Genomic DNA, 25,053 nt, shown 5'->3' with positions numbered 1-25,053 from the left:
GGCATAAGAACAGCGAATCTTCATTTTACTCTTATTTTTAAAGCAGCTGTTATTTTTGGAAAACACACATAAGGAGAAAGAGTAAACTTGGCTATAATTGTATTACCTAGTACTAATTACTATAAACATTGTGGCTCACCCCTCTCTCTCTCTCTCTCTGTTTCCCTCCCTCGTTTCCTTCTCTTCCTCCGTATGTTAACTGTTGTTCTTTGTATGTAATGGGCTCAAACTAGATACAGATGATTTTATAACGGCTCCCTCAGCGTGTCTCACGTCTACGCCACTGTATCTCCTTCCACAACAGGACCGGTGACAGCTGCATGATGCTCCTTTGAGCAGAAACATCATAATTTATTTCAGTGGTCCCCTAAGGTTGGACACCGAGGTTGCTTTCAATCTTTTCACGTACTGCAAGGTTCGGTCACAGATACAGAAGACTGTACTGTCTAGATTCGCACGGCGTGGTTCAAAGCCAGCTTCCTCTCCTGTGACATGGGGAGAATACTTCTTGCCTCCTTGGATTGGCGTAAGGATTAAATGATGACATCCTAATCCACGGAAAGGCCTTTACGTGATAGGTGTGCAATAACGTCTTGCTGTTAGCAATGCATTCACCTTTTTTTGGTGGACGCTTTTCATGGAGCGTGAATTTAAGGGTGTGTGTGTGTGTGTGTGTGTGTGTGTGTGTGCAAATGCTTATGCGTGTGTGTGTTTTGCTTGTATGGCCACACCCTCCTCATCGCCATGCGGCGGTTGGCTGAGGAAGGCCCGCATCCCCCCCTCCTTAACTCTTCAGGGCGAAGACATGGTTTCTATCTGGATTGGCGAGCCCTGGGATCGTTTGGAGGCCACAGGGAAGAGGGCCACAGGGAAATGACACCATTTCTCTGCACTTGGAAGAGCTGGCCATCCCTTTTTCTGTAGAAGACCCAGAAGAGGTCTGTGACTGATCTTAGGGGAGCTCCAGAGCCAGGAAAATTAAACTCAGTCCTGCAGGGAGCAGGCCATATGGGCGTTTCACGGGTATGGCCAAAGTCATTTATTCATGAGCTCTGTGCCAGCTGGGCTGTGGGCCAGGACTTTAGGCCCATAGCCTCATTTATCATCCCAACAATTCTGTGAAGTCCGTATTACCCCCATTTTACAGAAAAGAAATCTGGGGTTCAGAGAGGTTAAGCCACTTGCCCAAGGACACACAGGTTTCAAAGAGAAGCTGGAGATCTCTGCCCATAAAGCACATGTTCCAGAAGCCCCTGTACCTTGCAGCCTCCCATCACCATGGCGTTTCTACTGGTGTTGGCAAGTGGAATCAAAGAACCCAGGAGATTTAGTGCTAGAAGGTTATTTCTGACAACCTCAGAAGTAATCTCATCAAGCCTCAAGATTTCCAGGCTAAGGGAGGGGAAGGCACTTGTTCAGTGACACTCAGGCTGTCACATGGGTCTCTGCTTCCCCAGTTCTTCTTGGCCAGCTCACCTACCACCCAAATTCCCTGTGGGCTTTAACTACAGGGTAAATTCAGCAGCCTGGGCCAGAAGGAGTGGATGACCTTGGGGGGGGGGGGTCATTTCTTTCCCAAGGAAGGGAGTCCCCATGAATTCTGAAGCTGCCAGTCCCCAATTTCCCCTCAATGGCTGGAAAGCCCTGTGGCCTCACTGTACCTCCGGGGCTCGGGACGTTGTGTTCAAGGTAGGTCACCCCAACGAGCAAGGCCCATCCCAGTCCCGAGCCATGTCCTGGGCCGCACCAGAAGTCTTAGAGAAAGGCAGACCTACCTTCCATTCTGGTTATCACGCTGGGCACTTAGGTGGGGCTCAAGAGGGAATGTGGACAGAGGGCGGGGAGCCAATGGCTGAGTGATGGGCAGTAGGAGGGTGGTTGAGGATGGCCTTCGAGGTGCTGGAGCCTCACGACCCAGGGGCTAGAGGGGACAAATGGCCAAAGGCTTGCTGGGCCCCTGCGGCCAGGAGGCAGGCTTGTGCAGATTTAGCAGGATGTGGGCACGCTTCTGGTAAAGGTACTCAAGGCTGGGGGCCAAAGGATTTTGTTGTTGCTTTGTTTTTGTTGGGTGACCAGAACCTAATCCCTTCCCCATCTCTGGGTCTCCGTTTCCTTACCTGTAAAGGAGATCGTGCTGCTGTCCTGCCCATTTCCCAAGGCTATTCTTGAAGCATCTTGTGCAATGAAGGACAAGAAAGCAGTTTAGAAAAGCCCCCGAGGGCGTCTGGGTGCCTCAGTCAGTTAAGCATCCGACTCTTGATTTCGGCTCAGGTCTTGATCTCACTCACACCCAGTCCGTGAGTTCGAGCTCGGCATCAGGTTCTGAGCTGATAGCGTGGAGCCTGCTTGGGATCCTCTCTCCCCTTCTCTCTCGCCCCTTTCCCCGTCTCTCTCAAAATAATAAATAAATAAACTTAGAAGAAAAAGAAAAAGCCCCTGAAAGGCTCTGTGTGGAACGAGAGCTTCATTGTCGATTTAGAACGTTGGCTTAGTGAATTGCAGTTAGTTGGTAATAAGCTGTCTGCCCAATTTTATCGTGCACAGATATTAACGATCTCTGCAGGCTGCAGTGGTGTGAACACCGAGCATTGTTGTTAAGAGGTGGATGATTGTGGGTGTCAATCTCTACTGGCACTCACCAGCTTTGTGACTGCAGGCAGGTTCCTTGGGCTCTCTGGGCCTCTGTTTACCCACCTGTAAAATGGGCATGTCACACCAGCCTGACTGGCTTGCTGTGAGGGCCACAGCCACCGCATGGGCAACTGGCTAGATTCAGTAGATCATCCAGCGTGTATTTACTGTGCTTCTACTGTGTGTCAAGCCCCGTGCTGGGCACTGGGGATATAATGGTGAGCACTTCAGAGTTCCCAGTCATCAGGAAGACAGACCTGAGGTCTAATTCCAAATGGATCCCCGAGGAGGGCACGTGGGGGCTAAGATCTGCAGGTTGCCTAGAAGTTCCCAGGGAGAAGAAGTGGGGTTGAGTTTGTCCTAGGAACAGTGGGGAGCACCCTGAGGAGGGTGGAGAGGGGGGAGCAGGGAGAGGCTGGACCAGCACCTTCTTCACTTCTTTCTCAGAGCAGCGGGCAGGACAGGAGTGTTTCCAGCACAGATGGACCATGTTTGCACGCTTTTGTTTTGGAACGATTGCAGTGGTGCAGGGTGGCGAGGAATGGATTGGAGGGGCCCCAGAGCTTTCCAGGAGAGGCCGCGTGTGGATGCGGTGATGGGGCAGGTTCTGGTGAGACTGAGGCAATGAAACCGATAGGAGTCGATGACGGACCGTTCACGGGCTGTAAGGGAGAGGGAGATGTCCAGAACGACGGTCACTTGTGTTTGCGCACCTGGGCAAGAGATGGGGCAGCTTTGGAGGGTGGCGGTGTCATGAGGTCACCGTGGGATGTGTTGCTTTAAGCAGAATCTGGCCCGTGGGGGAGATGGTGTGCCAGGAGGGGGCGTGGCACAAGCAAAGGCAGGGAGGAGCGCTGGTGAGACTTGGGGGGCGGGGGGGGGGCCCCGGGGCGGGGGACCAGTGTGCTGCTTTCCTTGGTGTTAGGCGGCTGCCCCTAAGATGGATTTGGGGTTATCTGGGGGCCGTGGGGCGTGTCTAGCTGAGGCAGCCACCTGGCCCTGATGGCAGGGCTGCCTGGGTTAATGACCAGGGAGGGAGGGTGAGTGAGTGACGGGCCGTCAGGGAAGCCCGCCCCTCGCACAATGGCCCACATGGTCACCAGAACTGGCAGGCGGGGCCTCATTAGGGTCTGGCCCTGCTCCACTTCGGGCTGGGGGCTGCGGGGAGAGCCTTACCACCCAGATGTGTGCAGAAGGCAGGGAAGAGGGTGGAGGGGTGGGGTGATGGCTGGGATGAGGGCATCCGGTTCTAGCTCTGGCTTTGCCAGATACTCACACACTTACCTTGGGAAAGTCCATTCCTTATTCCTTCATTTGTTCGTTCATTCGTTCATTCGTTCATTCATCCGTGTTCCAGGCCCCCAGCTGTACGCTTCGCAGGTCTTACCTCATTGAATCCTGGCAGCCACCCTGTGGGGGGGGCCACACTTCTTATCCCTGTTTTACAGATGAAGAAACAGGCTGAGGGCGGTGGAGTCTCCAAGGTCACAGAGCTAGCGAGAGGTGGGGCTGGGATTGGAATCCAGGTCTACCCTGACTCAGGATCCATTTTCCTTTCCTTCTGGTTCTCAAATCTGGCTGCTCATCAGAATTGCCTGGAGAATCGTTTTTTGGACAATAGACGCCAGATTTTTTCCTTTTTCTTTTCGTTTCCTGAATCGGAACCCCTGGATCCTCCATGGGGCCATGCCCCCACTCCTGCCTCTCCCTCTTGGCTCGCTCTCCTCTGGGGACGCAGCTCTGCTGTTCTCAGGGAAAGCCCAGCTGGTTCCCACCTTGCCCTCTGCACTTGCCCTTCCAGAATACTCTGCTGCCGGCCTTTCCTGTGACTTACTCCTGCCTCTGTCTTCAGTCCCTTGTTCGAATGTCACCTTCTCAAGGAGACCTTCCTGGCCATCCCCAAACCCTCCTCTCCAACCCCTTACTCTCTGAGCTGCAGATTCTTGACCCGGGCCACATATCCTGGTCACCTGGGACACTTTAACGTGGCGGATGTCCAGAGACTGATTCTGTTGGTCTGAGTCAGCCGCAGGCATCAGGCTTACCAAAAGCAGCCTGGGATATGGATCAGGGCTCCATCCCACCCTTGTCGGTCTTATCCATCCCTCTCCACGTTTGTTTACCGGCTGTGTTTATTGGAGTGGAGCAAGGACTTGGCCTGTCTTGCACCTTGCCATGTTCCCAGTACCGTGAAAAGCACCCAACGGACAGGAGGAGCTCCGCAAGAACCTGTCAAATGAATGAATGGGATGAGGGAAACGTGGGGAAAGGTAGCTTGCCCTCTGATTAGCTCTGGGGACAACAGGGGACATTCACCCGATCAGTCACTTCCCCACCTCCAGTGCTGCCTACAAAATCCCACTGTAGCTACAGGCGCAGCTTAGGGTGAGGACAGGGTTGGGGGCGGGGGGCGGGGGGGATGGCAGGCATCGCTGCAGCCTCCCTAAGGTATTGGGTTGCAGGATGGAAGGCAGGACAGGAAATCAGAGCTGCAAGGGTGCCAAGCAAGCATCCAGTGTGAGCTCCCATTGTGCAGGTGAGCACCAGGGCCTGGGGAGGGAGGGAGCCTCAGCCAAGGTCATGCCCTAGAGGGTAAGGGCTACAGAAAAAGCTCCCAGAGGGTTGCAGCTGTTGAGGCCTCCTCCCAGGCTCAGCATGCTGTGTGACCTTGGCCAAGCCTCTGACCTTCCCTGGGACCTCAGTGTCATCGGTCTGTACTTTGGCTGAGAGGGCCCCAATCCCTGATGTCCGGAGACTCTGCCGTCCTTTCCTGGGCTGCGAGATCCGACCCGCAGAGAGCTCGCAAGGGGTTAAGCTCCTCCTGCTGACTCTCACTCCGCACGCAGACAAACCCCCTCCTTCTGACAAACACTTGTAGGAAATCAGGCTGGGCGCTTCCTGCCCAGGCGAGGCGGCCTCCGCCGCAGCAGGGGCGGGGAGAGGTGGGGAGCGATGCTTGTCTGTGAGCAGCAGCTCGGGCTGGCAGAGCGGCCTGGAGGCGGGCCAGGGCGCCATGGAGGCGGGGGGCTCCCCAGGTTTGGAACAAAGACCTCACAGGCAGGTCCCCTGAGCCTGGGCCAGCAGGATGGTGGTGGAGCCCAAGAGAGGTAAGGGAGTGAGGAGGGCAGGGGAGGCCGCCTTCCCTCTGGGCTGGCCAGTCACAGAGTCTCTGGGACAGTCAGGGCAGCTGGACCAGCCCAGCCAGGAAGTTACAGCTGTGGCAGCTGTTACTACTTCTCTCCCAGCTCAGGGAGACTGGCCCCCGGGGCATGGGTGGATTTCAGGGGGATTTCTTCAAGCTTCCGGGTGCTGGATCCCAGTCTGAGCTCTAGTCTGAGCTCTGATTCTGATCTCTGTGAATTTGGACAAGCACTGGTCCCTCTCTGTGCCTGGGGTGTCCTAATCAGCACACGCAGAGTTAGTCCCTGGGCTGCTAAGGGGCCTCAAAGGTGATGCTCGGATGAGGGGCAGGCCAGGACGCAGCAGGGGGGTCCCCACTAAAGAGCGGCCCCTTCCGTGGTGTGTAAGGGCCAAGGGAGGAGCAGACACAGCCCGGCTCTTCAGGCAGGCGGGGCTAGATTCCGCAGCGGCCAGGGTACCCTTCCTCTTTCTCCTCGGCCTCTGATGTGGAGAGAGCTGGGGGCAGGAGGGGGTACATCCAGCTGGTGCTTCCTCAAGGGATTAGTTTTTTGGTGGGAACCTCTTGAGTACAGTGGGTCTGTGCCCTGCCAGCTGCTCAGGGAGGGCAGCTGAGTTTGGGGCTCTGAGCTCAGCCCTTTTGGAGGGGCCCAGGCGCTTGATATGGGGAGTCTTCCTTCCCCTTCCTCCTGTCCTCACCCCGAGTCTGATGGACTTGGTTTCCCAGTCATGGTCCCTGGGTCTGAATCCCTGGCCGCGTTTCCTGTGTGCGAGGTCTTGGGAGAGCCAGCCACCTCTCTACGACTCCGTTTTCTCATGTGGGAGATGTCAGGGTGGACATAGGAGCGGGGAGGGGTCACCCTGCACAGCCCTGGCTGGATTAGAAGGGGCATCGGAAGGCGTGGGGAGGCAAAGGTGGGCTGCATGGCTGCAGTCGGCATAGGAGACATAAAGACAAGGGTCCTCAGTTTTGGAGTGGCTGAAGTGGGCAGAGGAACCCTGTGGGGGTGGCCGACCCACTCGGGAACTGGAGAAGAGACCAGAAGGGGCTCACAGACCCCTGAGAGAGCCGGGGCAGGGCCAGTGGCAGGGAGAGAGGAGCCATACAAAAGGAGGGGGGAGCCATACAAAAGGTCGGTGCTTCCCGGTGAGGTAGTTTCTCCAAGGCAAGCAGGGACCTTGAACCTGACAGCCCAGCACCTGAGGGGATTGAGGGCTGTTTTGGGCTCAACCCCTAGTTCGCATGGCTGGGGCCTTCACCCAACCCCCCTGCCTTTCAGGAGCCACCCTGTGGCCCTCGTGCAGGCTGACTGGAACAACCCAGCCTTTGACTATCATTCAAGGACCCCTGCCCATAGCTCTCAGTCAGGGTCTGTTCATACTTTCAGACCTCTGTGCCTTTGACTATGCTGTTCCCTCTGCCTGGAATGCCTCTCCCCACAGATTCTTCCCCCCAAATCCTCCTTGCCCAGCTTCATGCTTCCTTCATCAATAACCCTCTGTATTGTCACCTACTCCCCCCCGCCCCCCACCGCCGTTGAAACTTTGGAACACTTTGACTCATTTCAGTGTTCCTTGTGACTTCCATAGTGGTTGGCACACAGTAGAAGGTCATAGGTTTTTTTAAGTTAATTTGCACCCACTGGGTGTTCAATATACATCTTTGTTACTTTGTAGTTAGTGGGTCCTCAGGATGGAGGAGGGAGTTAGCAGTTCTGAAGCTGTTGCCCTCAGGAGCCAAAGTCAACCGGGAACCTCAAGGTTCATTTAGCTACCACCCAGCCCACCTTAATGGGGCAGTCACTCCTTAGAGTAGCAAGGCAGGTGACGTTCTCCCCATTTTACAGGGAGGGAAGGTTAAGCACAGCCGTTGACCGGGAAGCAACAGCATCAGACCTGGAACCTGGTCTCCAGGTGCCCAGCGACTTCTCTTTCTTGCACCAGCGGTGAGGGCGGGTCCTCATCCCTGCCTGAGGTTGGCATGTGGTTGGCATCCAAGTGTGTTTGTTGACTGACCCGCTGAGTGGCTGGCTGTGCTCTGGGCTCCGAGGCACCGAGGGCCGTGGCTTGCGTGGAAGACAGAGGCCTTGCTCAGGAGAGGCTCTTGGGTTTCACAGCCGGGGGAGCACGCACACCACTCCAACTAATGACCGCAGCTGCCTCTGATGTGCAGCTGCCCCTGGTCGCAGTGAGTTTCTGCGAAGACTGAGTCATCCCGGGAGACAGGATGTTCCTCTCTGTGCGCCCGGAGGCCTCTGTGATTGGGCAGCCGGCTTTGCAGCATGGCTAGAAAAAAGCCCTTTAAAAAGTCACAAAACCACATGCCTCCCTGGCCCCTTCCTCAGTGGAGATTTCAGGAAGAGAAGAGCGGTGGCCCTTAGCACCTCCCACGCCTCTCCAAGTGGCAGGAGCCAGAAGGCCCAGTCGGCCCTAAAGGGTGAGCCTTGCCAGGGACGTTCACTTAAATGCAGATTCCCGGGCCCTATCCCAAGGCCGCTGACTGAGTCTTTGTGTGGACCTAGGAATCTGCATTCTTAGAGGACTCCTAAGAATACTCAAGCTAGAGGCCCACTGAGATTCCCGAGAGGGGTGCAGGCCCCCCAGAGGGTATGGGAAGCAAGGATTAGAGCTTCTCTTTAAAAGATTTTTCTACCTCATGTTTGTTTGTTTTTTTTTAAGTTTATTTATTTCTTTGGAGAAAGAGAGAAAGGAGCAGAGAGAGGAGAGAGAGAATCCCAAGCAGTCTCTGTGCTGTCAGTGCAGAGCCCGACACGGGGCTTGAACTCACGAACCATGAGACCATGACCTGAGCTGAAACCAAGAGTCAGGCATCTAACTGACTGGGCCACCCACGTGCCTTCTAGTGCAGCTTTTTAAAAATTTATTTTTGGATATATTTTTTCTAATGCATGTATTTTTTTTCCTATACACCAGCATGAGGATGCGTGTATCTAAAGATATTAATAGAGAGAGAGAGAGAGAGCATGAGAGCAAGTCTATTTTTCTGACGAGTTTTGTGATAGAAAATTGGAGATTACCGGCTCAGATGAATAGTTTCAAGTCAAGCCACTGTTCCATGCCGACCTTCAGTTTTCTCTTCTGAAAAATACTTTTCCTGTGACCTGCCTCCCTGTTTGGGACGAGGGCAGGTGGAGAATGTGCAAGGAAGCTTCTAGCCCAGGCCGGCACAGGGTGAGCCCCGCATATGTGTGGGGGGTCACGGGGAGGCCTGCTGGGTGATCTGGCGGAAGTTCTGGTGGGGAGAGAGGAAGACTGGGGGTGGGGGAGAGAATGAGCCCCCCCCCCCCCCCCCCGAGCCCTAGTACAGGATCAGGGGTTGCAGCCAGAGGCCATAGAATGGGCTTCCCTCCCTGTCCTCACCCCAGCCCTTTGAGGAGGCTGCCGCCTTTCTTGTGATGCACCGTTCCCCGGGGAACGTTCTATCCAGAAATAGTTGCCGGCTGACTTTTCTCAACCGTATAAATCAAGGCTCTGACCGAGACCCAAGTGCTCATAAGGCTGCAGGGACACAGACCTGTCAGTCCTCCCGGGAGGCCTAGAATTATACACCATGGTCTCCACAGCACGGAGGGAAGAGCCCGGGCCTGGGTTGTGTGGTGACCTTTCACCCCAGCGTTGTCTTGGCAGGTGGGTGCCTTCGGAGTGAGGATTTTGTATGAGCTAATGAGACCGCTGCTCTGTGGGCTGGGTGCTTGGGGAGTATCGGGGGTAGTGGGAAAGAAGGAGGGGAGAGGACAGAAGGAAGGGGGAGCCCTTCTCCAGCTGTCTTTCCCTGCCTCTGGTCCCTCCGCAGCCAGGCTCCCTCTTCTGGCCCCCTCTCCCCAGACAGTCGGAGGGGAAACTTGTAAGTGTGCTGTCCTGTGCCTGGGATGCCCTGAATGGACCCGAGAGGCCCTCCTGGACCTGGCCACTGTGTCCCCTTGCCCACACTCTGTTGTCAGAGCTCCCGGACCCTGCCCCAATACCACAGCCATAGGGGGAACCACTTCCTGTCGCCCCTCCTGCCCCTGCACTCCATGGACATGCTCTCTCTCTCTCTTTTTTAAATTTAGGTGAAATTCACGTCACATAAAATTAACTTTTTTATTATTTTTTAAACATTTATTTATTTTTGAGAGAGAGAGAGAGCGAGCAAGTGGGAAAGGAACAGAGACAGGGAGACAGAGAATCCAAAGCAGGCTCCATGCTGTGAGCACAGAGCCTGACACAGGGCTCAAACTCACGAACCGAACTGTGAGATCATGACCTGAGCCAAAATCAAGAGACGGCTGCTTACCCGACTGATCCACCCAGGCGCCCTATTTTTTTTTTTTTTTAATGTTTATTTATTTATTTTGACAGAGAGTGTGTGTGAACCAAGGAGGGGCAGAGAGAGAGAGGGAGAGAGAGAGAGAATCCCAGTCAGGCTCTGTGCCGTCAAAGTGGAGCCCGACCCCGGGCTCTGTCTCACACACCTTGAGATCATGACCTGAGCTGACGTCTAGAGTCGGAAGCTCAACCGACTGAGCCTCCCAGGTGCCCCCGAAATTAACCACTTTAAAAGGAGCAATTCATTGACTATATTTATAAGGTTGTGCCACCGCCACCTGTATCTATTTCCAAAACATTTTCATCACCCCAAAAGGAAACCTCATACCCACAAAGCAGTCGCCCCCCATTCCGCCCTCCCCCAGCGCCTGGGAACTGCAGGCTGCTTTCCGTCTCTGTGGGTTTACCTATTCTGGAAATTTTGTAGAAATGGAGTCCTGCTGTGTGTGATCCGTGCCTGGCTCCTTTCACTCAGCCTCAGGTTCTTCAGGTTCGTCCTTGTGATGTGAGTCAGTTCTTCTGTCCTTTTAATGGCTCGGTGCTAGGACGCTGCACGTGCACACGCACACTGTGCATCCGCTCATCCTCTGGTCGACATTTGGGTCACGTCCGCCTTTTGGCTGTTACGCGTGGTGCTGCTCTGAACGTACGTGTATTGGTTTGAGTACCTGTGTTCAATTATTTGGAGTACTGGAACGTCCCAGTGTGAATTCTTACCCGAGGGGGGTCAGGAAAGCTTCCCAGAGGAAGTGGCTTGTGGACTAAACACCCCCCCGCCCCCGCCCCGTCCTGCCCCACCCCGTGCTTCTCAGGTCGTGCTCGCCTCGATTTGTAGCTGCTGCCTCTTTGTCTGCTTCCTCCTGGGGCTCTCAGCTCTCATGTGGGCAGGGGCTGCGCCCAGCACCCATGCACGCAGCCTGGCACACGGTGGTATCACCGGAATACGTGGACCTCTTGCCAGCGTGCGGGACTCTGGCTCCCGACCCTGTGTCTCGGGTAATCTTACAAAAGTCTGGAGGGAGAGGAATTATCCCCCCTAGCTTTATTGAGGAAAATGGAGCCGGCGTGACTTGCTCAAGGTCACACGGCCTCAAGGGGTGGGAGCCAGGAGCTGACCCAGGGCTTTCTGGTTCCAGAGCTCCTCTGATGCAGGGAGGGGACGGGAGGAGTGATGCTGTCCCTGGATTGTGTCCCCGACAGGCTGCAGGCAGCATGGCTGGTACTGAGACGAGCCGGCGGTGACTCAGGCGCCCACAGTGGCGGCTCCGTGTCCTGAAGATGAAGTGGCCCAGGTGGAGTGCTGGCTAGGCCCGATGGCCAGCTCCAGGACGGAGGTGTGCTGGGCCGAGCCGGGCCTGGGGAAGGGGCCCCGGCGGCGACGCTGGGCCTGGGCCGAAGAGAAAAAGGATGCCGATGGGATACGGGGAAAAGAGGGGCCCTTTCCCAGTGCCACCAGCCCTGAGCTCCTGGAGGACTTCCGGCTGGGGCAGCCGCACCTGCAGCCACCAGGGTGGGGCCCGGCCCCGCAGCCAGCTGAGCGTCCGGCTTCCGAGTGCGGAGAGTCCGCAGCAGAGGGTGAGACCGGTGCCCCCTGAGCAACCCATCTCCTGGTGGGGGGTGGGGAGTGGAGGGCGTTTTAGTGACTTTTTAAAAATGACAATCCATGAAGCCTATCATTTAAAAATGTCAAAGGTCTGAGTTACATAAGCGGTAGTGCCCCTTGCAGGAATATCAGAATGTAGTGTGCATATATGCATTCTATGACCGACAGGGTAACCTGCTTTCGTGTAACTTTAATAGACAGGACATTTCCCCAGCTCGTCATATATCTCTCCACAAACCATTTTTTTTTTTAATGTTTATTTTATTTTAGAGAGAGAGAGAGAGAGAGTGAGCACAGGAGGGGCAGAGAGAGAGAGGGAGACAGAGTCCCAAGCAGGTTCCGCACTGACAGCTGTGAGCCCGACACACCTGGGCCGAAATCGGATGCTCAACCGAATGAGCCACCCAGGTGCCCCTCCACAAATCATTCCTAATGCCTGCAAAGGAGTTTTCTGGTGTGGCTCTTCCATAATCTGGGGGCCAATCTCGTGCTGGGCATATGGGTGGTTTCTCATTTTTGCTATTACAAATAATGCAGAGATGAATGTCATTAGTACATCTTTGTATATTTCATTTGATAATGACCTTGGTAATTTAAGTTGCTTGGTCCAGGGGTTACCCCCATTTTTAAGATTTTTTAAAAATCCCAATCAGTGATGAGAATGTTGGCCTCCCTTATTTTCTAAAGTAAGTGTTTCCCTTGCATCGAGACAGCTTACACTAAATTCCTAGTTCCGCTGAGAGGTGCCTTCTCTCTGAGTCTTGGTTTTCCCATCTGCGAAGTGGGAGTAGTGATAGCATTGAGAATAGCGAGAGCTTGATATGAGATGTCTGTTGCACTTACAATAGGATTGAAATGTCCAGACTTAGGATTCTGTGAATCAGGCAGGCCCCTGTGGATAGTAGAAATTGTGCCATGACCCAAAGTTCTTTATGCCAGGTCTGCTTAAAGTGAGGTTTGCCCACAGCTATTCACTGGAGAGCCATTAACCCCTCAGGGAAAGGTAACTGGCATACACTGGGATGAAAAGGCAAGGGCAGAAGCATCTCTTCCTGAGGTCACATGGTAACCCCTTGCTATGATGTAATAGCTGCTGCCACGTCCCTTGCCCTTACAGTGTGCCAGCCACAGGGCTGGGCAGGGCTCAAGTCGTGTCTGCTTCCCTCCTCACCACCTTCTGCCAGGTAGGAAGGACTAGCCTCCAGTCCAAGTCAGGGTTGCCAGAGAGGTCAGCAACTTGCCCATGGCCCCCAGTAAGGGATCAGAGGAGCCAAGATTGAACCCAGGGCTGCCTGGCCCCAAAGACTGCTTTCCTCACCTCACTATGTGACCCCCAGCAGCAGAGACTAACTCACCAGCATGACTGGGACTTTGGTCCTCAGTTCAGGACTACTCTGAGCCACTGCACGATCTTTGACAATTACTCAACCTCTCTGGGCTTCACATGTGCTGCTGTAAACAAGAGAGACTTGCTGAAGGAGATTTTAAGGAGTTGAAGGATGTAGAGGTGCCAGGGGGAAAGGCCAGAGGGGAGCAAAGAGTGATACAAGCGTTATGACAAAGGTGCATCAGCCCAGGGCAGAGGGTCTGTGCTTGATGACCCAGACTGTGCCTCATGAAACTTTGGGTCTATTCCTGAGGCTGACATAGGTTATAGGACAGCGTAGGTGCTCAATAAACATTGACTGAATGGATGATGCACAGATGGATGGATGAATGGGTGGGTGGGCAATGGATGGGTGAGTGGATGGGTGGGTAAGTAGCTAGGTGGATAAGTGGATGGACGAGTGGATGGGTGATGGATGGTTGGATAGGTGAATGGATAGATGGATGGTAGGTGGGTAAGTGGGTGGGTGGAGTGGTGGATAGATGGAGGAAGGGATGGCTGGATGGACAGATAGATGGACAGATGGGTGAATGGGTGATGGATAGGTGAGTGGGTGGCTGGATGGATAGGTGGATGGATACATGATTGAAAGGATGGACGGTTGGATCAATGGGTGAGTAGGTGATGGATGGGTAAGTGGTTGGAAGGATAGTGAATGGATGGATATTTTTATTCATATTTTATACATATTACTACTATGTAATAATTACAACAATTATCCATTTTCTGGGGGCTTTGCATACCTTATTGTCCTCCCTCCCTCTCTTCTTCTTTCCATTCAGTCAATAAATATTGAGCATCTACTCTGCAAATATAATAGTAAACAGAAACAGAGGCTATCCTTGCCCCTGTAGAGGTTATAGTATAGTGGGGGAGAAAACTATTAATGAACCAATCGTGTAAGTAAATGAAAAACCGGAGCTACGATAAGTGTTTCAAAGTAGAGGTATTTAGTCCTGTGAAAACCTAGAAAAGGAAGAATCCGACCTAGTTAAGGAGGTCTGAGAAGAATTCCCTGGTGAGGTCAAGGTTGAGCTAATGCCTGAAGGACAGATAGGAGTTAACTAGGCAAAGGGAGGGAGAGACGACCCTGGCAGAGAGGATCAGCATTTGCAAAGGCCCTGTCGTGGGAGCATTGTGGCATGGCTGGAGCAGAGTGCGACTGAAGGGGGGCTGTAGAAAACAGATAGACCAGGAGAGCTAATGGGGAGGGAGGTGGGGATCTTGGGACCTTACTCTGTCTTGGGAACAGGAATGTACTGATGGAGGATGAGGGTGAGATTTAAGGGGATGATTAAGTGGCTACTGCAGAGGTCCAGGCAAGAAAAGATGTTGGCTAGAGCAAAGGTGGCATGGGAGTTAAGAACAGTAGGTGAGTTTGAGAGCTCTGTGGGAGGTAATTATGACAGGACCCAGTGACAGAATGGATTATGGGGGTTGGGGGAGAGAGATGGCCAAGGTGCTTCCCAAGTTTCTGGCTGGTGCAACTAGATGGGAGGCTGAGACCGGAAATACTGAGGGGGCAGCCAGGTGTGAGGATCAGGTTTGGAAGACCGGGACAACTAGAGGGGGTGTTAGGTAAGCACTTGGCCATAGAGGGGGATCCCTGGGATCCTTGTCTCCCGACATGATGAGGAAATGAAAGGCCAGAAGGGTGAACTGACTCAAGTAATGTTACACAGTGAGTCCAGACCTGGTATATACTGAACAATCACCTGTCTTTCCAGAGTTTGAGGTAGAGGATGTGGACAGCCCAGAAAGTTCCAACTTGCCTCTCAACTGGCTTCCCGAACAGGATCCTCAATCTGCCATGACTGAAGAGGAGCCGGATGAGGCCCTCGGAGGTCCTGAGGTGGAGGAAGCTGGGGAGGGCTCCCCAAGATTGGAGTATGAGACTGGTCTCAGCTCAGGGGGCGATGGAAACACCAGCCCCATGGCTGTGGGGTGGGGTCAGGACACAGGCTGGGTGGCCCCTGGCACACAAGTCAGTGGAGACAAACTTCCAGAACATTCCGAGGTCCACCCAACTGTTGACTTCAGCTCTGCAAGGTCCTGGAGCAGTGGGACTGTGAGCCTTGACCACCCCAATGACAGCCTTGATTCTACCTGGGAAGGAGAAACCGATGTCCCCCAGCCCACCGCCCTGGAAGAAACTTTACCACAGAGCTCCAGCCACCACCTCCTAAACCCAAACCCCAGAACTGGGGGAGGCGTTGCTGTGGCAACCCCCACAGAATTCCAGGACTCCTCGGTACCCCAGAGCCAGAGACTCCAGTGTCCAGCAGATAAGTGGAAAGAAACTACTGGCCTCTCCTGCCCTCCGTTGAGGGACAAAGCCTGGAAACGGACGCGGACATCACCTAAACCACTCCCTTCTCGATTCACTGGCTCCATCAGCCCTCCGAATCTGCCTAGGCCAGCTCGGCAAGACAGGGTGCCAACCAGGCAGGGAGCCACTCTGGCTGGCCACTCATCATCTGATGCCTCCAAGTATGGGCGGGGGCAGTTGAACTACCCACTCCCTGATTTCTCCAAGGTGAGACCCCGGGTGAGGTTCCCTAAAGATGAGTGCTACCACCCCCCCAAGGCCAGGAGCCACAGCAGGCAGTCTCAGGGCCCTGCCAGGCCGCTGATCTTCAAATCACCTGCTGAGATTGTGCGGGAGGTACTGTTGAGCAGCGGCGAAGCCTGCCCGGGAAAGGACCCGCCTTCTCCCCACCCCATCACCAGGGTACCCCAAGAATTTCAGACTCCTGAACAAGCCACCAAACTGGTCCACCAGCTCCAGGTAAGCTGGACTCATTTCTACAGGCATGTCACCAAGGCACCTGTTGGCTTGGGTTCGAGGCGATGCGGGTGGGAGGACTCAGGACTGGGCCAGGAATCCCCAGTTGATAGAGGGAGGGTTGTGCCCGGGCTGTGAAGATAGTCCCAAGCCCTTTGCTCAAAAGGGCAGTGCTGGGGCGCCTGGGTGGCGCAGTTGGTTAAGCGTCCGACTTCAGCCAGGTCACAATCTCGCGGTCTGTGGGTTCGAGCCCCGCGTCGGGCTCTGGGCTGATGGCTCAGAGCCTGGAGCCTGTTTCCGATTCTGTGTCTCCCTCTCTCTCTGCCCCTCCCCCGTTCATGCTCTGTCTCTCTCTGTCCCAAAAATAAATAAAAACGTTGAAAAAAAATTAAAAAAAAAAAGGGCAGTGCTTGCATTGCAGCCACAAGGGTAGTCCGTATGTGCTTGTTTTTAACTTCTATGAGAAACTCAGAACATACGCAAGAGAGAAAATGGTATAACGAACCCCCACGTACCCACCACCCTGCTTCCACCCATGTACCTGCCATACAACATTTTGTTGCCCAGCAACATTTTTCATCTAAGGCCCCACCGCGTGCCCCCCCCCCCCCGCTCACTGTACTGGAATATTTGGAAGCAAATTTCAGGTGTCAGATCATTTTACCCAGAAGTATTTTACCGTGTATGTCTAAAGATAAGGACTCTATCTTAAACGTCACGACACCGTTAGCATACCTAAAAGTCAACACCAGTTCCTTAATATTATCCAGCATCGGTGTTCAGATCTCCCGTCTCTCACAAATGGCTTGTTTATTGCAGTTGGTTCAAATCGTGGTCCAAACACAGCTCATCTATCGCATGTGATCAGTGTGCCTTTCAAGTCTCCCCCGCTCCGACCCCCGGTTTTTTCAAACCTCTTTCTTTGTTGTAATTGATTTTTTGAGGACACCTGTTGTGTCCTGCAGAGTCTCCCATATTCTGGAATTTGCCAATACACCCTCTCATATCTCTTCACGTGTTCCACTGTCTTCTCCTTATCCTGTATATCGTCCGTCTAGAGCTAGAAGCTTCTCCAGGATGCAGTTCTCTGTTTATTTCCCCTCCAGACCATGAGCTCCATGTGGGTAGTGATGTGTTTGGCAAGAGCATGTCACAGTCGGTTCATTCAGGAGGCATGGGATGCTTGCTCCTCTCTGATTTGTGAGGCCAGTGGTCACCGACAGTCATGGCCTTGATCCTGTCCTCCGTTTGGGGTGACAAAGTGGTAGTCTCCTACTGCTATCGTTCCTTCTGCATTTTTTTTTGCTGGAAATCTTCTCTAAAGTCAAATTTTCCCACACCAACTATTTGGTTACCAAGGTCTCGTTCACCTGGGAAACACAGGTGAAATGCTTGATTCTGTCCCTCTAATTACCAGCTTTCAGAATAACGCATCTGTTCCCCAACATCCTTCAAAGGCGATCGATGCCGTTTACTTTTGCTTTTTCTCTGTCGTGACTTGTTTGATGAAGCTGTTCCGTTTTATTTAGGGCAGATAGTAACCTCCCAGTACATACATGCAGTTGTGATTTTCAAGTCTTCTGTGGGACCCCTGGATGGTTCACTCCATCCACCATTTAAGAAGACACTTATTAAGGGGCACCTGGGTGGCTCAGTCGGCTGAGCGTCTGACTCTTGGTCTGGGGTCAGGTCATGATCTCGCGGTTCGTGAGTTCGAGCCCTGCGTGAGGCTCCGTGCTGACAGTGCTGAGCCTGCTTGGGATTCTCTCTCTCCCTTCTTCTCTCTCTGCCCCTCCCCTGCTTGCACTCCTCTCTCTCTCAAAATAAATAAATAGACTCTATAAAAATTAAAAATTAAAAAGCACTTATTAAGCACATGGCCCTGAAGCCCTGGGAATAAAGCAGTGGGGAAGATATAGGTGACAGAGCTGACAGACACGAGCTGACAGAGCTGTCCCCAGAATGTGGACAGATGAGCAAGTAGTTGTAGCCTGCAGTGACAGGGGTTGTATATCAAGGTGAAGCAGCCCAGAGGCCCTCATCCCTGATTCACTGTTAGTGATGTCAGCAGACCATCCTGCCTTCTATCCCACTCACAATATGGCCCCGGGGTGTGTGTTGCCCGAGAGCCTGAAGGGGTCTGCTCCGCTCCCACCACTGAGCTCTTAGCACTCTGAGGAGCCCTTTGGGGGGGGGGCGGGCTCCCACGAGGGGTCTCACGGTGAGGGGCGTGACTGTGTTCTTCTCCGTCTCTCTCAGGAGGACTACCACAAGCTACTCACCAAGTACGCAGAGGCGGAAAACACCATCGACCAGCTGCGCCTTGGGGCCAAGGTACTGGCTTGGGTAGGATGGAGGTGGGGCCCTGGCCCCCAGAGATGTCACTCTCCCATGGTCTTTGTTCCTGCCTCCTGAGACCCTGGGGATAGAAGAACCCAGCCCTCAGTCTGCAACGAGGTCCCTCTGTGACCTTGGGCAGCGACCTTGCCCTCTTTGGGCTCTATCTCCTTTATTGTTGATGAGCTTTTATGTCCTTGAATCCTAGAATCTGGGGTCCCCGGTGTTTTCACCAGAGCAGCACTTGGGCTCCACTCCTGGCTCTGTTACTGACCAGCTATGTGACCCCAAGGAAGTTTCTTGGGCTCTCTGAGCCTCAAGGTTGCAGCACAGAGTTTCTGCTCAGCTCCTGGTGCTTATTTCCTGGGCCTGATCCTTCCTGAATGTCTTGCGCGCAGCCTCACGCCTCACCCCCCCTGACCGAATGTCCGGTGTGTGGCAGGGGGAGTGAAAAGGGGGAAATCCATCCACCCCTGTCCTGCCCAGCCCCCACACGACTTGGGAGGAGGCTGAGACTTCTACACTTGGGACCTTCCCCTTTGTGGGGGTGAGGCAGGAAGCGGGACCTGTTGCAGCCCTTCACGGCTTCCTGTTTCCCCTGCCCCCCTCTTGCCCCAGGAGGCCTCAGTGGAGAAGGGGGTGGGAGCTGAGGTGCAGAGAGGCAGACCTGCCCTCTCCCTGGCCTCCTCTCTCAGGGCCCCCACCTGGCCTGTCCCTGTCATGCTCCAGCACCCCTCCCCTGCTGTAGGCTGCTCTCGGGTCTCTTGAGACACGCCTGTGAGGTGTCCCCGAGACAGCCGTGATGAGAAAGTGGAAGAAGTCCTGCCGTGGGAGCCGTTCTGTGTCCCCACCCCACCTCAGGACACAGGCAGGTCCCTCCCATCCTGGCCTTCTTGGGCACATCTGTGAAAGGGGTCACAGAGACCTTCCTCCTGGGAGTCAGTGGCTTCCCCCCGATGTCTTAAGGCTCCTTCTAGCCCTCTGAACTACCGAGCCAGAGTCCGGTGGAAGGGCGGGGGCCTTGGGGAGGCTGCAGGTGGGTTTGGGGAGGCATCCTTCCCGGGGGAGCCCTGCCCTCATGACTGCAGACTCCTAGAAGCTCCAAGGAGACAGGAACTGGCCATTAGGTCCAGACCCTCAGCTCGGCCATCTAACAATTTGGGAGTTGGGTCCCTAGGAAGGGCAGAGGTGGCCAAAGTTCAAGGTCAGGGCAGAGCCTTGGAGCATCCCCTCCTTCCTCGTCTTGCTTCATCCTTTACTCACTTAGGAGAATGAGTCAGTATCCAGAAAGCACGTACCAGGGCCTAGCAAACACTTCTAAGAGATGGAGACTATTCTTGTTTGGACTAATATTCATCTGAAGGTGTTTATGGGGTGCCCAGGTGAGCCATGCCCGGTGCAGGCACGGGCAGGGGTGGACATTGTGGGAGCACAGCTACGGTGAAGTTCCTGCCCTGGGTACTCCCCTGACACGGTGGGGACCCAAGGTCTCCCCACGGGCGGTCGCCTCGTCCTGGCTGATGACCCAGACCTGTCTCGTGTGTGGGAGGAGCATAGGAGGGGAGGTGGGAGAGGCTGGGGATGGTGTTCGGTACCTGCCCACCCACTCTCACTTGGCTTTCTGGAAAAATGACTCCTTAGTTTGGGGGTTCTCTGCAAGAGAAGGGCGAGCGCAGGTCAGCTGGATGCCGGAAGCAGGATGATTCTCTCCCAGTCCCCCAATCTCACAGCTGCCCTGGGGGAGCAGCACAGGCAGGGCTCCCCATCCTGGAGCCTGATGGGGAGGGGGCGCCACGGTCCCACAGGGCCTGGGGGAGCACAGCTCCCAGCTGGCCCTTTCACCCTGTCCCCAGCTCTGAGGACTCTACCCTGAAGACTCAGGAGACCCCAGAGCGGCTTCCTGCTCAGAGCCCTTGCCAGGGAGGCCAGTTCATGGAGGCAGTAACACTGTTCCCTCAGACTGAGCTGGTGGGAGTGGACTCCCCGGGGACCTGCTGAGCCCCCTACTCTGTCTGCTCAGAGCCCAAGGGGGAGGGGGTGGGCCCACGTGGGAGGGAGCCAGGCTGGGGACATTGCCCTGAGGACACCCAGGCCAGCCCAACAGCGTGTGGGCAGCAATGGGTGGGCGCCCAGGGAAGGGGGCTGGCATTTACTGAGCTGTTGAAGGTGCCAGGCCCCAGGCTACGTACACTGCCAGGGTCACCTCATTTGAAATCCTTCACGAGAGAAAACCGAGGCACAGCCAGGCCGAGTGGTTCGCTCAGCGCCCTGCAGCTGGTAAGGGATTAACAGCTGGGGGTTAAACCTATGTGTGCCTGACTCCAGAGCGGGCGCTCTTTTCCCCACGCCTGGGTGAGCGGGACCTGGGCTGTGGCACCGAGTGTGTGGCAAAGGCACATGGGCAAGGCAGAATGATGGTGTCACAGTGATAAGAGCAATAGTGATGCTGATGTCTGCTGGCCACTGTCCTGGGTGTTTACCCAGGAAACTGGGTAAATACTGTGTTTACTGGGGAGACTGAGGCACAGAGAAGGTAAGAAATGTGCCTGTCACTTAGCAAGTAGGTGCCAGAGCTGGGGCTTGAGCCCAGCATTCTGTCTTCAAAGCCCACTATTAACCCTACCTTCTGTAGCAGAACCAGACTAGGTAATGGTGGGTTCTGCAGCTTCTGGGGAGGGCTGACGGAGTCTCAAGGCCTGGGCCGAGGGCACCCCTGGATCTGGACTCGGGGGTGGGGGCAGGGAGCCGGGGCTGCTCGGGAATCACTGCCAGACTCTGTTCTCTCCCCCAGCTTAGGGCCAGAGTTGATGGTGATGTCACCGATTTGCTGCCCTGCAGTCACCTCCCCCCAGCTGCTGTCCCTGGGCTCAGCTGCAGGGGGATCTGGAGGGGCTGAGGAGACCAGAAACCACCCCAGACAGAATCAGGGGAAGGCGGGGCGGGGGGTGGGGGGGTGACATAAAACTGCCTTTCCTAAAATGTGTGTTTCTGATGACCACCAGTTGGTCCAGAAGCCCCTGGTGGAGGTGGGGGTGGGGGGCATCGGGGTTAGTCTTCAGAGGAGTTGGGGGAAACATTGCCTATTCTCTCTACTCCCCCCCTCCTCACCCCATTCATAAAGCCCATTAGCATTTTAAAGGCTGTGAGAAACCCATCTGTGCAAAGACTAGTCAGTTATTTAACCCCGCATTTCCCAAACTCCCTGGTCTTCTGTTCACTGATTAACCCCCCTGAGGGAGCTAATCTAGCCTCAGGGAGCTCCATGGGATACCTGGCTTAAAAGGGGCACCCTGGAGGGCTGGGGTGGGTGCTGGCCTGTCGGGAGACAGATCCCAAGAGGGAGGGGCCTGAACAGCTTCAAGTTACCCACACTCACCTCCAGCTCCCCCTTCCGAGGCCTCTACAAGGGCTTTTGGCCCCTCTGCTGGAACAGCAGGCATGTTCCTGTAGTTCCCCAGGTTGGGCCTTGGTGGGCCGGGCCTGTGGCTGGGGGAGGGGTAGGGTGGGGCACAGGGAGCGTGCGGGAGGGCTGGGTCTTCCCCAGATTTGGGTCACCATGGGAGGAAAGGGGTGCTGGTGGGCAAGCCCCCACAGGCGGGTCTGAGCAGATGGCCCAGAGGATTATTAAAATCCAGCTTTGTTCTCATCAGAGGCTGTGTCTGAAGGAGGGGGAGGCAAGGGGGGCCAGGCCATGCTGGGCCATTGTCCCTCACTTTGGAGTAGATTTTTCTGCCACAGCCAGGACGTGAAGAGCAGCTTAAGCAGGGAGAGGCTGCCTGCTTGGGGGCTAGGGCGCTCCCTCCATCAGGCATACCCTAAACTCTGCACTCCTGACCTTGGGACAGCAGGGGGCAGTAAGATAAGGCTGCCTGACCAGCTGGGGGCACTGAGGCACCACAGGGGAGTAGCTTTTCCAGGGACCTGCCTCCATGATGGCAGTCAAAATGACAGTGGTGATGATGATGGTGATAAATGTGATGACGACGCAGGTGATGATGATGGTGGTGATGGTAGCGTGTAACGATGGCCGATGGTCGGAGCAACAGAGATGGTGGTGATGAATAGGAGGACGGTGACGGTGTACCGAGCACGCGTTTTGTGCACCGAGAAATCACCCGTCCTGGGACTCAAAAGGGAGCAGCAGTGAAGCCCGCTAGTGAATGTTTTCGGCTTTGGGGGCCCTAGAGCCTCGGTGGTAGTGACTCAAGCCTGCCCTTGTAGCACAAAAGCAACCGTAGGAACACATAAACAAGCATAGCTGTGCCCACTGAGACATTATTGAAAGAAACAGACCACGGCTTGCCCGCCTCTGCACTGACCACCATACACGGGTCTCCTCTAATTTCGTGCTTCACGTGGCCTTTCCCGGCCGTCGGTCTGATTCCACGCGTGAGGCTGTTTACCGTTGGAAATCCATCCTCGGATGAGGGGGGCCTGCTACTGCTGAGAGGTTCGTTTGTTCACTCGTTGGCTTATGCCTTCATTCAGACCAGCATTAATCGCTGTTATTACCAATGTGATAATCACTACTGAAAATGTTTTATTACTAATAAATGTGATTATCTGATTATAGTTATACTTGCTGGAAGTACTGTATTAGTTATAATTGTGGTCACATTGTAAATTATTATAACAAGTAGTATTTAAAATTATTAATATGGAAAACCATAGACTTTAGGGTCAAAGTAGGATCCTAGTCTCAGTCCAAGGATTTATAGCTGGAGATTTTGAGTGAATGACTTAACCGGAGCCTCAGTTTCCTCTTCTGTAAAATGGGGATGGTAGTCCCTGTCCTGCCTCCCCATCAGGACTGCCTAAAGAGGGCATGAAAGGGCACGCACATCCTTGGCCCATTGTTTGGCCCCCACCCAAGGGCTCCACTCAAATATAGTATTTATTACTACAAGACATGTTTGTTGAGTGCCTGAGCGATGGTGTGAATGAAGGTGAGGCCTTTCGGGGACTTTGCCCCAACCCTGACTTGGCTGTGCTCATGCCTTCCCCTCCCTGACAGGTGAACCTGTACTCGGACCCGCCCCAGCCCAGCCATAGCATCCACACAGGGACGGTGCCCCAGGGGACCAAGGTCTTATCCTTCACCATCCCACAGCCCCAGTCTGTGGAGCGGTGGTCGGGCCCTGCCGAAGCCCCACAGGCCTCTGGGGCCTCCGGTGAGTCAGAGAGGAAATGTGACTGGAGGGCCTTCTGCCTGTGATTCTGCTCTGGGCGGGCTTGGTTGGCCTTAGGGTGGCACTGGCTTCAGGTCAGGGGAGGGAGGGAGGTGAGGCCCTTGTCTGGGATGTCTGACTTGAAGAGGTCGAATGGAGATGTGGAAACCATGTATCTTTCCTGGAGCCAGAGCAGCCGGGAGGGCGGTGGGGGTGGGGGGAGGGGGTTGGCCCTAGCTCTGCGTCTAGCAGCTGGGGGATCTTGGGCCCAGTGAGTAACAAAGAGCACTGATGTCACTGTGGAGCCCGTGTGGGGGCCCGGCTCTGTGCCGAGCCTTGCCGTGCAGGATCCCACCTAATCCCCACATCAACCCCGCTGACAGGGCAACCGAGGCACGGAGGGCTGAGGACTTGCTGAAGGCCACGCCCCTACAAGCAGAAGGGGGTGGGGTAGGGATTTGAACTCAAGTCTTTCTGAGTTAGAGCCTGAGCTACTGACTGGGAAACCAGAGGCCTGACTTGGCCCCAGCTGTGTGATCTGGGGCAGATCCAGACCTCATTCTCTCCTGCACCTGGGCTACACTGCCCAGCCCACTTCCTGGGGCCCATGTAAAGACAGTGTGATCTCAATATGACGGTTGTAGCTTGATGATGGAGGGTGAGGGTGTGGTTTTGAGGTTCAGCGTTGGTCCCTCAGCTCCAGGAAGGACGGTTCTTGGCCCCAGCGTTCAGTGGTTGTGTGTTCCAGGGTGGCCACCAGCTCAAAGAGACCTGAGCCCCTCCTCGTCTGCCCCAGAGTGGCTTCCGGAGAACCCGGGCATCGCCCAGGACCGGCCGTCAGCAGAGCGGACCCAGGAGTTGGCTTCTCAGGCCAGCCTGTTCCTGGCCAAGGTGAGGGGAACGAGGGAGACATAACTCACCTGAGAAAGCAGTGTCTGCTTGAGTAAGAACCTCTCTGCAAGGCTCCTTGTCATTCCCCTGCTGGAGGTAACTCGGCCATCTCGAAAACGTGGGCCTCTCCCTCCTGGTTTAGAGGCCACGTGGTTTACAGCCTCCTCCTTGTCACTCAGTACTGGCTTTAACTCCCTTTTTTGGCACCGTGTCCCATCAAACTCCCTCAAGTTGGGCTTGAAAGTGTCTCCTGGTTCACCCCTAGGGGAGACTCACCGCTCCTCCAGGATTCTGGAAGGATAAGAGAATCTCAACTCTACCTCTTCCGGTTTGGGATAAACCACCCCGCTTTCTTAGTGCGTTTCATTACAGAAATAAATTCTCAGTCCCTTCTCAAAGGGCCTTTATGCTTTCACCAAACAGTCCAAATAACTGTGAATTGTTTGTAGCTCTATTTTTAACTGCACACTTGGCCTTATGCCAGACGTGCTTTAAAGCAGCTTAGAAAATACATGCATGACAACCACATTCTGAAAACAGAAGTGAAGAAAATGGGGCAAAGGGGAAGTAAGGGTAGAAAAAAATAGACCGAACTTAGTGTAAAGTGAAGAAACAAAATGTCCTGTTGGACCCTGAACGCTTTACCAGGTTCATGTTTGGTTTTGAGCTTCCTAGTTGTCAGTGTGAAAAGGGAAATGCAGTAGTTACATATATTATCATGGCCATAAAACACATTCCTTCAGAGAAATACCAAGCATCCTCTTTTTTCTTTCTTTCTTTCTTT

At 54.5% G+C, this 25,053-nt stretch overlaps 1 protein-coding gene and 1 long non-coding RNA gene across 6 annotated transcripts in view; one reads left to right on the top strand and one right to left on the bottom strand.

The window, feature by feature from the left end:
• LOC121034877 (uncharacterized) overlaps nucleotides 1–2,300 on the bottom strand; it is a 5,473-nt gene extending 3,173 nt beyond the window's left edge. The window contains exons 1-2 of the long non-coding RNA XR_005792649.1: nucleotides 2,118–2,300; nucleotides 1,776–2,027 (exon numbers count right to left, since the gene is read on the bottom strand). This is a non-coding gene — a long non-coding RNA (uncharacterized LOC121034877). The remainder of the gene's footprint in view (nucleotides 1–1,775; nucleotides 2,028–2,117) is intronic.
• AKNA (AT-hook transcription factor) overlaps nucleotides 1–25,053 on the top strand; it is a 55,933-nt gene that overhangs the window by 4,154 nt on the left and 26,726 nt on the right. The window contains exons 1-6 of one of the 5 annotated variants that reach the window (XM_040482087.1): nucleotides 5,588–5,738; nucleotides 11,299–11,673; nucleotides 14,816–15,624; nucleotides 18,133–18,207; nucleotides 23,225–23,381; nucleotides 24,076–24,269. In XM_040482087.1, coding sequence (XP_040338021.1) covers nucleotides 11,412–11,673; nucleotides 14,816–15,624; nucleotides 18,133–18,207; nucleotides 23,225–23,381; nucleotides 24,076–24,269 — 1,497 coding nt within the window. In that variant the 5' untranslated portion in view covers nucleotides 5,588–5,738; nucleotides 11,299–11,411. Of the gene's footprint in view, nucleotides 1–5,587; nucleotides 5,739–9,310; nucleotides 9,418–11,298; nucleotides 11,674–14,815; nucleotides 15,877–18,132; nucleotides 18,208–23,224; nucleotides 23,382–24,075; nucleotides 24,270–25,053 lie in introns of those variants that run through there. The other 4 variants (XM_040482086.1, XM_040482083.1, XM_040482085.1 and 1 more) reach the window with 4 other exon arrangements.

This window comes from Herpailurus yagouaroundi, unplaced genomic scaffold (genome assembly GCF_014898765.1).
Source record: "Herpailurus yagouaroundi ecotype Mexico unplaced genomic scaffold, PumYag 160, whole genome shotgun sequence".
Taxonomy (NCBI): Eukaryota; Metazoa; Chordata; class Mammalia; order Carnivora; family Felidae; genus Herpailurus; species Herpailurus yagouaroundi.
This window is presented reverse-complemented; position numbering and strand designations above follow the sequence as displayed.